General features: G+C 37.3%; 1 protein-coding gene across 1 annotated transcript in view; it reads right to left on the reverse strand.

Moving 5' to 3' along the window:
• Positions 1-12,500, reverse strand: part of LOC138023037 (uncharacterized) — a 45,721-nt gene that overhangs the window by 10,281 nt on the left and 22,940 nt on the right. The window contains exons 9-19 of the mRNA XM_068870071.1: positions 11,666-11,744; positions 10,386-10,479; positions 10,108-10,181; positions 9,230-9,332; positions 8,448-8,536; positions 7,788-7,820; positions 7,037-7,128; positions 3,918-4,006; positions 2,857-2,935; positions 1,825-1,913; positions 473-549 (exon numbers count right to left, since the gene is read on the reverse strand). Of these exons, the coding sequence (XP_068726172.1) occupies positions 473-549; positions 1,825-1,913; positions 2,857-2,935; positions 3,918-4,006; positions 7,037-7,128; positions 7,788-7,820; positions 8,448-8,536; positions 9,230-9,332; positions 10,108-10,181; positions 10,386-10,479; positions 11,666-11,744 (898 nt within the window). The remainder of the gene's footprint in view (positions 1-472; positions 550-1,824; positions 1,914-2,856; positions 2,936-3,917; positions 4,007-7,036; positions 7,129-7,787; positions 7,821-8,447; positions 8,537-9,229; positions 9,333-10,107; positions 10,182-10,385; positions 10,480-11,665; positions 11,745-12,500) is intronic.

The raw sequence follows: 12,500 nt of genomic DNA on the forward strand, positions 1-12,500 counted from the left end.
TTCTTTTCATACTACTTAAAATAACAGAGGAAGATAACTCTATTTTTTGATACCTACAAACTCTGGTTATACAGCGTGTAAGGACCAAATTCTTTCGTATTTTCTAATCTAATGATTCTAATTTTTGAAATACTGAAAGAGTTAGACTTATTAGCAATGTGAAAAAATATGCACCATAATGCACAAATTTGCAAATGAGACTACACTGCTGCATTAGAGGGAAAGGGATGGCACAATGGTGAGAATACTCACCTCCCACCAATGTGGCCAAAGTTCAATACCCAGACTTTGCTTCACAAATGGGTTGAGCTTATTGGTTCTCTTCTCTGCTATTCCCTTCTCCACAAAAACCAACCTATGATTTGATAAGACTTGACTTGATTTCTTTTCAGTGTTCCCAATTACTGCTCTAAATTGCTAAATACAATTGAAATGACTAATATGTCTGAGTTTTCATATCGGTGTGACAAACCTCTGAAGCTTTGACCAGACTGATCCTACACAGGACTGTGGTCTTTCTTTCTTAGATGTCTTCACAAGCCACTTAGACTGCATTAATAAAAGAAGACAATGTCCCCATTAACCCTTTGACGTCCAAACCGGCCTAAACCGGCCAGACTTAGTATTTTACTCTGTCTAACGCCAGACGATTTTACTCATCAATGGCAAACCCCTGGGAGTCAATGGGTTAAAAAAACCCACGGGTTAGGTAATGCATCACAACTTGTATTGTCTTTATTTATTACATATGATGTCTATGCACATCCATTTATAACAATATTATTTTCTAACATTTGGCCCCCAGGATCTGAGTTATTAGATGGGCTTGATCAAAGCCACACCACAAATGCGAGAATCACATGCCTCTTATTAAATTAATTATTAACTCTTTTCAGTGTGTGGGTTCTGTAGTGTCAAACATGGCTGTTTACAAATAATGAGGGAAATGAGATGAGATGAGGCCCATGGTTTATCCTCCTTGTCTGAAAGGACTGCAAAGTCAAATACTTTGCACTTGCTGAGGGCAGCACTTTCTTCTCAGTAAATAAAATAATAAAGTAACTGTTATTTTAAGACCCTGAATGTTGATCAGACCGATGAATCAGACTCACAAACTTCTGTTCAACAGATTGGTGCCTTCTTTTATTAACCGAACCAGGCTTCAGAATGGGAGGTTATGTAGGTTCCAAGCCAAACCAGACAATTACTTAAATTGACAAGCATACAGAGATCTTAAAAGCTGACGTTTCGAGCGTTAGCCTTTCGTCAGAGCGAATCCAAGAACAAAAATTCCTCTTCCAAATCAGCACCCTTAATCCCCATGGTATTCACAAACGCTTTTCATTTAACTAATGTATTCCTATTTTTCACGTTGCCATGTTACCACCAATAGCGTAGCTCCTACTCCACTATAAAAACTACACACAACCCATAATTCCTCGATTCGCTCTGAAGAAGGGCTAATGCTTCAAACGTCAGCTTTTAGAATCTCTGTACAATGGTCAATTTATATTATCAACTCCCTTGATAAAACCAAATTTTTGCAAACAATTACTTAGCTACGTTCTTTAATGATGGATGCGAAAGTGCTGCTTTTTTACTCTATAAGCTTCTCTTCTCTGGTAAGATCAATCAACTGGTGCTCTATCTATCTCTTATCCTTTGTGCATAGTTTATTAATAGAGGGAACTGGTTTTGAAGCTTGGTAACCATCAAAGCAGCAAACAAAGATGCCAAGATCTAGATCATTGTCATCACATTTACCACATGACTGAAGGAAAATCTTATCCTAAACGGAAGAAAAAGATCTGATTGTCAACTTACGGTTATAACATAGCTCGGTTGATGCATTTGAGCATTCTCGTGTTCCAGTTCCTCTTTCCAGAGTGTTTGATCTTTCTTGTTCCTTCGCCCTAAATTATAGACCAACCTTCATGACACTGTTTAAGTGACAAGACCTTAATAGTAATCCCTAATACCATATTAATTTTCTTCTCAAGATACAGATAGTTAAGAAAACTACATGTAGGAACAAGCAAGGAATGGGTTTGTGCTCTGATGAAGGGCAAACGCTTAATTGAAACAACAGTTTTGTAATAATTCTTTACAGTGGGCAATTTACCATATCAACTCAGTTGATGAACCCATGCATTTCTGTGTTTCAATTCCCTGCCGACACATTCATTTCAGGAACACACAAGTCAGCCTACTAACTGTGGTCAATGAGCTTGCAATAATTCAGCCATAGAGGGTACACCCAACATCACCTCATCCTCTGTGACTAAATGTTGATTTCTTGCACAGTTGTTACACACTCATTACAACAGCTTAATACAATAAAAAGTGTTTCAAAATTCACCTGTACATGTAAAATAAGTTCTCAACATGTACATGCAATCATTAATATTAAACCTCAACATCAAAGTACACTATTGCCTTTCTTAGCCTTGAGATTCTACTTTAACTGGGCAGGACAATTTGGCACAAAATAAACAAACCTGGAAGTCACTTGCCCCACAACAAAAGAAAAAGGGGTACCAAAACCTGCTCTGCTCCTTCATTTTCAAATGATTAACCGTTGCAAAACATTTCACGATGCCCTCCCTGAACAGATAAATGCCTCACGCCTGCCTGTTTAGGAATCAAAATTTAATGATGACTGGTAAAATTGCTAACCTTTAAGAGGTTATAATCAAAAGAAGAGGCAAAATTGGTTTGGTATAGGTGTAGAAAGAGATCATCTTTACCAATCAAAAAATGAGGTTGTGTGCACTTTTATAGACTAATCTCTTTGCATTAATTGTGCACTCATTTTATGACAAGGAAAAGAAAACTTGACTAATGACAGAATATCACCTGAAACTGCAGGGATGGTATCATAAATGCAGGTAAGAAGATAATCAGCAATATCTGCGGCTGCCTCACTCTTCCCTCCCTTTTAAAGGTGAAAAAAAATCAGCTGTTTAGAAGGTAACGAATTAAAACTCTGCCTAAGTACATTAATATATGTCAACACAGAGTCTTCCAGCAAGAGCCATGTTTGAGCACTTCGCAAAGGGAAGCTTAAACAAAGACTATCGTGTAGAAAATTAATATTAAAAACATAAATTTGCTTTCCAGTGTACAATCATATACATTGTACTTCTGTTATTTTCCATATTTTTATGGACAAAATTATTGTACCATGCTCTCCTCATTGTTTGATTAAACTGTCCATAATAACAATAAATGAACTTTTTAAATGAAAACATTTAAAGGCACCACTCCAGATAAATTTTAGAGAAAGTGTTCCCACAGAGAAACAGAGCAGTTTCAGTACCAGTTAGGTCTCCTAATGTTTTCTGAAATTGATCACTTTAAATTTCAGTGGTGTCATAATGGTGGATCCAATGTTGGATACATTACCTGAATAAGAATACATTAACTGAATAAGAAACTTTGATAAGACATGCTCCTCAGGAGCAATGTTGTTGGCACAAAAGCAAGTGATTTGTAAGTGGATATCAAAGACATGTTTACAGCAACAAGTCCACTGTTTTCCAAACATAATGATCATCACTGTAAATTTAACTGATGCGAAATGGTTTGTTCCCAAGCATCACCAAGTTATTTTTCATTTTGTGACTGAATAACCAAGACTTCAAACAGTGCAAGGGAATGCTTGCCTTGTGTTCTACTTTAGCCCAAGAGTGATTGATGTAAATTTTCTCCTCACATGTTAATTACACTGTCAGGCAGACTGGTGACATTAGAATAATGAAATTTATCACCTGGGATTTTTTTCTAGATATACCAGTAAATTACACTAAATTCCTATGACTGACATCAAAAGCATTGTATGGCACAATGTATGAATTGACATTCAGATCTTGACAGTGAAAGGGTTAAAGATTTTTTTAGAGATGACAGATGTTTACCCCCTCAGACTGAGCTTTCCAGCTTAAGGCTTTCATCTTTTCACCAATTCCACAATCTCTAGTGGCTGTTATGATCAGGTCCAAGACACCTGAAACAAATAAAAGATATCTTTCTGTTTTAAGTTGTAAGAAGTAAAGTTGTTACAGGCTCACAGCACTAAAGCTGCACATATTTGCTTTAGTTTTGTATACCAGAATAACTGTTTACAGGAGTATATATAAGCTTGTGATGAGGACGAGGATGACAGTGTGGCTAATATTAACCCATTGACTCCTGGGAATGAGACCACAGACTTTACTCTGTTTAAAACACTACACCAATAGGTGCCATAAAGGTTGCAAGAGAGGAGGAGCACTCTCCTCAGCAGCAAGGAGGTCCCCATGGCAACCACGTTATAGTCTACCTCCCATGGCACACGTCAACACATCAGTGAGACCGGTGTGTGGAATGCATACTTAACCCTAAAACATTGGAGGGAGAAAGGGAAAAGCAAGCGAGTAAGCCACAAGGTGACTCAAGCCAAAGCACACATAGCAATGCACCTGCAAACCTCCCTGGAGTCCCCAAAAATATCACAGAAAAAACTGCTGCATTGGCTTGGTTTTAAATTTGCCTAAATGATATTTAGCCTCATTTAACGCCAGACAATTTTACTTGTCAACTGTGGGTGTCCTGGGGCACCCAAGGAGTGAATGGCTTAAAGAGGATAGTACTGGTTACTTAATAACAATAACAACAACAATAAACAATAATTTTTTTTCCTTTATTTGTCAGTTTATAATAATAATCTTGAGTTAGTATATTTTTTTGGTTGAAGATTTTAAAAGAGGATTGAGCACAAAGACAGCATGTAAAATATATTTTTAATTACAATAATTTGATTAAGTTACACCAAATACAATCACTTATTCTTGTATTGAAGAGTTTATGGTCAATAAATTATAATAAAAAAAAAACTAAGAAAAAAAATTTAATAATAATTTATTATTATTATTATTATTATTATTATTATTATTATTATTATTATTATTATTACCCTATATCCTAGCCAAGTTGTAGCTTGATGGAGTTTACCTTAATTGACTGTCTTGGCTGAGCTAAGCGGTTTTCATAGGAGACGATCTATAGGATTTCATGGTAACCGAAACAAATAAGTATACCAAAAAATTAAGAGTCTATGGTATCCATATCAATGAGTACAATAGCTTTGTTTCCACCTGCACCAGGAGTGACCTCAATCTACAAGAAAGACCTAAGTGCATCCACAACTTTTTTTTCTTGGACACCTCCCTCTTGATTTACACCAAATCCACACATTTCTCAGAAAACAGCTCTTCAGATTCTACCATGAAAGGTTTGTTACTAATTTCAACACTCAACAGGGTTCTCAGTTTAACCAGGTCCTGTAACACCTTATACCTTATGTCACAGCCAAGTATGGTTTGCTTATCGACACTTTCTTTGATGTGATATTAGTCCAATGTTCACATAGAAAAGTTGGCTGCAACCAAAGCATGAAATGGTACACATGTAGGAGGTTCACAGGGTTATGAGTTCTTGTTTCCCTCTTAACTCTCTTCATGCTGCCTTTTGTTGTTCTCAAAAACTGCTGTTTTTTCATAAAGAGTCCTTTTCCAAGGATTTCTTTCTGCAGCTTCCATCTCTCAACCGGCCGGGCTGATTTTGGTCCTCTTCAAGGTGTAGCCTTGAGCTGGTCTTTGCAGCATATTTTGGGGCACCTTGTGGTCTTTTGCAAGATGCAAGTTCAGAGAAGAGGATTTGTTTGGGAAGGTGGGAGTGTAGTATTTGGGCAGGATGTCCAGGTGCTCTGGTCTATGTCTGGTAATCATGGCTTCTAGGCTTTCTGTATCTGCTTGAATGAGCTTGAGGACTATCATTGTTAGTAATACATTTGGTCTTGCCACTTGATTTGCAGAATTTGACGAAGTTTGGATAGGTGGAATCATTCAGGTGTTAAGATGTCTCTTTGGTAGAAGACCCATGCTTTGCATACAATAGGGAAGAAATGACTACAGTTCAGTAGACCATGAGTTTGGTTTTTAGGTTCAACCCAGAATTACTGACGACTCTATCAAAGAGATTTCCATATGAAGCATGGGCGGCCTTGATCCGATTGTTGATGTCCTTTTTAAGGTTAATACACTGCCAAGGAATGAGAATTCATTAACATTCTCCAGATCTGATCCATTGATGCCAACTTTGGCCTCAGGAAGTGGTTGATGGTCAAGATAGGCTGCAGAAGGACCTTGGTCTTTGCTACACTGATGGTGAGTCCGTAGCATGTGTAGGCATAAGCGAAGTTGTCCGCTGAGTTCTGAAGGTCTTCAAGTTTATGGGCCATGGTAAAGTTGTCATCGGTATATTGGAGCTCTGTGACTCACGCTTTGTTTGTACAGCTGTAAAACCAACTTTGATCAGAAGATCACCTTGCCAATTAATTGAAGAGTTACCGCTATGAAATATGTCTCTCAATAAACACTAGCCTCAATGTTACAGGATATTTCCAAAGAACATAACCACTAAACTCAATTGAGCACCATGGTACTCCACACACGCAACGAACAGAGTCTATCATGGGATATCCTATAAAACAGTTTCTGGTCAAGAATCATTTCCAGTCTAATACACTATAATTACTAAAAGTTGCCCAGCAATGACTGTTCAAAATTCCATGGCGAAAGATTTTAAACCAGGAAAAAAGTCTGCCCTCGTTGCAGATCACGTATTTTTGTGCCCTCCACTTATTTGTATGTTATTACCAGTAATACTACTTCTGTTTTTATTTTGAGTAGACACCTTGTTAGCATGTTGAGCTTTATTGTGTTGTGTTGCTAATGTTTGTAGTTAATTGCTTAATGGAATCTATACAATGTAAATAAATAAAATTGCAACAGAACTGAGTCAACCTTAAGCAACTTTAGAGTGCAAGAAGCATCTGAATTTCTGGCTATCAGGGGCAAAATAAGATAAAAAATCATGCAAATAAACCTTTAGAGATACATGTAATAAGAGCAGTTTCAGAGGATCAACAGCTTTGATTCTATTAAGTGCATTGCAGCTGTTGAAAACAAAATGTTTTTCAAAACAACTGACTTACCAGGGTCTTTTCCAATGATTTCAAAGAAGACAGGGACAATACAAAGTAGCTGAAGCACTTCTGATGCTAACAAACACCTGTAAGCAGCTTTCCTAAAGAAAAGGGATAATTATAATAACTATTATCATATGGTATCTTAACCCTTTCACTCCCAAGAGTGACACGTATAGATTTTACTCTGTCTAACGTCAGACGATTTTACTCGTCAATGGGGAACCCCACAGGAGTGAAAGGGTTAACAACAGCTAGATTCACTCAAAAACTATGTCCCCATTAACCCTTTCACTCCCAAGCGTGACGCTTATAGATTTTACTGGTCAATGGGGAACCCCACAGGAGTGAAAGGGTTAACAACAGCTAGATTCACTCAAAAACTGAATGTCCCCATTAACCCTTTCACTCCCAAGAGTGACGCTTATAGATTTTACTCGTCAATGGGGAACCCCACAGGAGTGAAAGGGTTAACACTGTTCTCCCAAAATTCCTTCGGAACAAAACCATTGTCTGCATATCTGGGTACTGTGCTCAAACAATGCATAATTCACCACTGCATGTACTTAAATAAAACCAGTTTGCTAAGCACTCTTGAAGGTCAAAAACAAGACAATAAATAATTACGTATTTATAGGCTCTATAGTAATGGTGTCCAAATCAAATTACCAGTAAATGCCTTGGTAGTGTAGGTGATGCCAGGGGCACTTTCTTCAAAAGTACACAAATGTAGTAAAGTATAATTTAATTACCAACACACCTAACATCCAGTTTTTTTCTTGTAGCCTGATACCTAATTGTGAAATAAAAATTATTCTCAGTGACAATAAGAAGAATGATTATATGAATGGCTAGTTTTGTTATTTGAGAATGAAAGTTATACCAGTCCTGGAAATTTCAGCAACTATTGTGTTGTGTGCAAAATGCAAGTCTGTTTCTTTTGCATGCAATTTGAAAAGTGAGTGCAAGCCCATCAAGACATAAGGAAAGTACACAAGGTACACAATACTGTTGAAATATTTACAAGGCAAAAGTAACAAAAAAGCCTAAAGGGGGACATATATAGATACAAGGGTTAAGACCTAGATCAAAGGAGTTTATTAAGAGCTTGTGTTTAGAGGCTTTGAAGTCTAACTAGTGTATATGGGATAATGCCAAAAACATTATCCAAACTGCGTGGACAGGCAAAGGATATTGTGCTGTACCAGGTCTGTCATGGGTTGCAGAACGGTCACTAAATAGCTCAGGAACTCAGTATGATAAAGCCTTTTCTTCGGAAAATTTACAAGATAGGCCTACAAAAAGATGGGTCAAGAATGCATCATGAAAACTATTCTTCAACCTATTTTTTGGCATATTTCTAAACCAGAATTACAAAATACAGATTAGTTTAAAAAGAACATGTCCTTAGATTCCTTACTTTGATATGCTGTCTCCATTAGCCAGTCTTACAAGATCAGCGACAAGGTCATACAGACATAAATACAACCTGTTGTACAAGCCACCACCCTTACAAAAAAACAATAAACATACACTAATTATCACAAATACTTAATTCTGCCGGGTATACATTAGCTATGATGAAAAGAGATGCCATTGACAAGCTTTGGGAAAAATTTAGTTTGTTTATCTCCCTCCAACTTATGCCCTTGCGCCATGTCTCGCCTTGAAAGAAGTGTCCAGCACAGAAAAGTTTCCGCTAAAATTCAGGGTGGGGCTTAATTTTGAAAAATCTGGAGTTTGCAGCATTCCAATTAAGCCAGAACACAATCAAATAGGATAATAAAAATAATGATCAAAACAGGACAATTTGACAGGTGCCTTTCCCTAAATAAAACCCCTCACAAAGTCAGTCTAATGAAACAACATTGAGTTTTACTGGTATCTTTCTCTCAGGACATCTCATGTGGAGCGGTAGACAAATGAGAAGCATCTGTCCCAAGACTGAAGCTTTCATTTTCATTGTAACATAGTTAATCAACACTTTGTGTAGCTAAGTTGAATTTTATTTATTTATGGGGCCAAAAGAACAGACAATGTTGGCTAAATTTAATGTTCAGCTATAACCTGTAGCATGCAAATTTCCCATGGACATGCATGTAGGGAAAAAAATTAATAAACATTGGCTTCACATCATTCTACATGACACAACACATGCAAAAACTCCAACATGCTGGAACCTTTAATAATAATGTCACTCACAATTTGCTGATCACGTTCTATCTTTACTGCACTCAAAAGCAAGGACAGTACTCGACATCTGACTTCCCGTGATAGCATGAACAAGTCCATTGTATCTATATTTCTGCAATTTAATAAACTTTTACAATTATTAACAAAGACAATAATTTTTTCAGATGGTACCCATTTGAAACTCAATTAGGGCTTGTGTCAATAAATTAGGTTTGCAGGAGTGCATTTAATGTATGAATAAAAAAGCTCATCTGGAGCAATAATTGATTTATATTTTATTGGCAAGTATGTAAGATTTCACTAAAAAAATCAAGCAATGATAACTTATGACTTTGAAAAAGGAATCCAAGTGCATAGGTCACCTAGAGAGGACTCTGAGTAAACTGAAGGCTTTCCTTTATGCCAGTCAGGCTGGTTTTGTGACCAGGTACTGCTCTTTTTAATCTTTAATAAATGAAATTCTCTAGTCAACATGCAAACAAAGTCGTGGCCCAGTCATGGCAAAGTCATGTTTACAGTTAGCCAACTTGCCAAGTGTCTTTAAAATGAAAAGCCCTGGGATTGTAGTCTACAGACTGAGGTCTCACTGGACTGGATTATCACCACCACCACCATTAGTTAATCCACTCTTCCAGTTTGGATGCCTTGGAAAACGTGATTCCAAACCCAATATGAAAATTGCAAATCCACACTTTAAATTCCCAGAGTATCTTGCAATGACATTTGGGAATGTCATTTTCCTTGCATGGACAGGGCAATTTAGTTTCCAAAAGAGGAAGAATGAAATAATCATGTTCTCTTTATTTTTTATTTGTTTATTTATAAAACTTTGCCAAAGACAATTTAGCAGGAGAGATGCACTACATAAACAGTAATAATCTCATTACCTTATCTTTCGCAGTCTTGCAACATCTAGAGTTTGCTGAACAAGCACTGATGGAATGGAAAACTCCAGAGATGCCTGTTAAGGATTCAAAGTATGTAAGTTGAAAGGACATAGTTTACAAGAACATGGCCTTACCAACAGTTGCTAGAAAGCAGGACTGGCTCCGAAACATCATACGAAGCATTGTACGTCTTACAAAAGGACTACATGTACACTGTACCTGAACACCACAGTGATGCAGCACACTGGTTACAAAATTAGCTTGAAACTTAAACTTACCACTAACATTAGTAAGAGCATGTTACATCTTTGCTTGTTTTCACTTCTGTAGTTGATCAAGTTCAATATCAACTGTGATGGTGTTACTTTTCCTCTGAGACAGAAAAAGCAGAATTTTGTTGTGGCCTTCAACAGCCCTTTAACCCCAGCCCCTCCCCACTTGACCACTGAAGTCTATCCATCTTGTGGTTATATAACTAGGATGTCACGCTAATTTGTATCTGACCACATAAGTTAATGTAGGACAAATAAAATGTGGTGTGTTCAATGAACACGTCTGATTCTCTTTCTTGAATATATTTCAACTGCCCACATGGCCGACAGTGAACACAACCCAGCCACAAGCCCCTAGATGTACAGCGCCATCACAACTCGGGACCGGTCACACTGAAGGGAATTCAGTGGAAGATGAAGAATGTAAAAAAGTACATAATAAAGCCAACAGTAGCTATGAAATAAATAAGAAGTTCTTATTTACCCACTGACCCCTGGGAGTGAGACTTAATAGATTTTACTCTAACGCTAGACGATTTTACTTGGAAGTGGGGGGTGGTTCAGAAGTCAATGGCTTAAAAACTACAGGATACTAAACAACAACCAAAAGAGGGATGGGTGGGCAAGGAACGGCTGTAAGTCTAGAACACACAACTAACATACAAAACACTCTGCTGGATGAAAGACAAAGGTGCAATGTGCACATGATGCAAGATGAGGCACGAGATAGATGATCGCTGACCACTAGCCAGTAATGAGGAAAAATTGATCACCACCTGCCAAAGGCAATCAAAGTTCTACTGCTAACCACATGCCAGCATTATTGTGAGTTTGTAATTTATATCATGCTACATGTATGCTCTTATCAGATCGACCACATTCAATGCTCAATTGTCGCCACATTGCGCACATGCTACTGTGTCTTGTAGGCTTTCTTTGCATAAGTTATTCTTTAGTTCTCCCACCCTTCCCTGCCCTGTTTTTCAATAAAGCTGGACGACAGGTACAGTGTATCGGTGCAAACCTGCCACTTTGCATTGCACATAGCAGGTTGGGTGCAGCCCCTTAGACACCAACATCACCTCTGCTGTGGTTTGCACCACACTTTGCAGGCTCACATTAGTACTTATCCCTTCCAGCTGCATGTCGCAATGTGCCATCCCCTAAGCATTGAAAACGATGAGGAATGCAGAGGAAAGAATAAAGAACTACTGTTACAATTTCTGACAGAAAAGATGATTATCATGTCTGAGTTCACATGACAGCAAAGATAAGCTTTTTCTTACTTGGTTGTGTTTTTCATAACAAGGTTTACTTCCTCCTGTAGGCAGTAAGCCAGGTATATCAGCCTTCTCTTATCCAAATCTGTTTTAATTAAACCAAAGATCAAACTTACAATACAAAATTAATATTAAGAAATAATTCATTGCCAAGGATATGCAAAATTTTCATGGTAGTCCTTTAATCAAAAGCCAAAGAAACTTCTTCTTAGCTTTCTGATAGTTTAAAGTGCTGCCCACACTACATGTATGTTACATGTAACACAGAAGATCAATAAGAATCAATTAAAGGCAGACAATGCTGTAAGGTTATTGCACAGCATCTCATAACACTGTATTGGTACAGTTTAAATCCCAATAAAGCAAGACAGTCAAGCAAAATTTTCTTGACACTCAAAGAAAACCTTAACTTAGAACACTGGTACAAGATCTGATGAAAGCGTCCAAGTCACAGTACAGTAACACATTGGTTTTCATGCTAAGCAAACAAAAGTGGTGATTTAGCTATGGCAACCCAAATGTCGCAAAATTTAATGGTGTCATTTTTATTTAATTTAACTCATGTATTCATTAATTTTTGTTATGTCTGTTTAATTTAATGGACATTTTACTTGTAAAATAGACTTAACTACTTAGAGCACTTTTACATCTGCTTATCAACAAAAACAAGAGACCATTATGGTTCTCATCTAATGTGCATTGCAATGACCATGATAAAGACTCTTTTATTTCATCACTGCAATCTGCATACCTCGATGGACATATCTTTGTCCATATATTAGAATACACACTAGCATTGTTGCCAGTTTGTAATTTATATCATGCTATGCTCTTATCAGAT

This window comes from Montipora capricornis, chromosome 11 (assembly GCF_036669925.1).
Source record: "Montipora capricornis isolate CH-2021 chromosome 11, ASM3666992v2, whole genome shotgun sequence".
NCBI lineage: Eukaryota > Metazoa > Cnidaria > Anthozoa > Scleractinia > Acroporidae > Montipora > Montipora capricornis.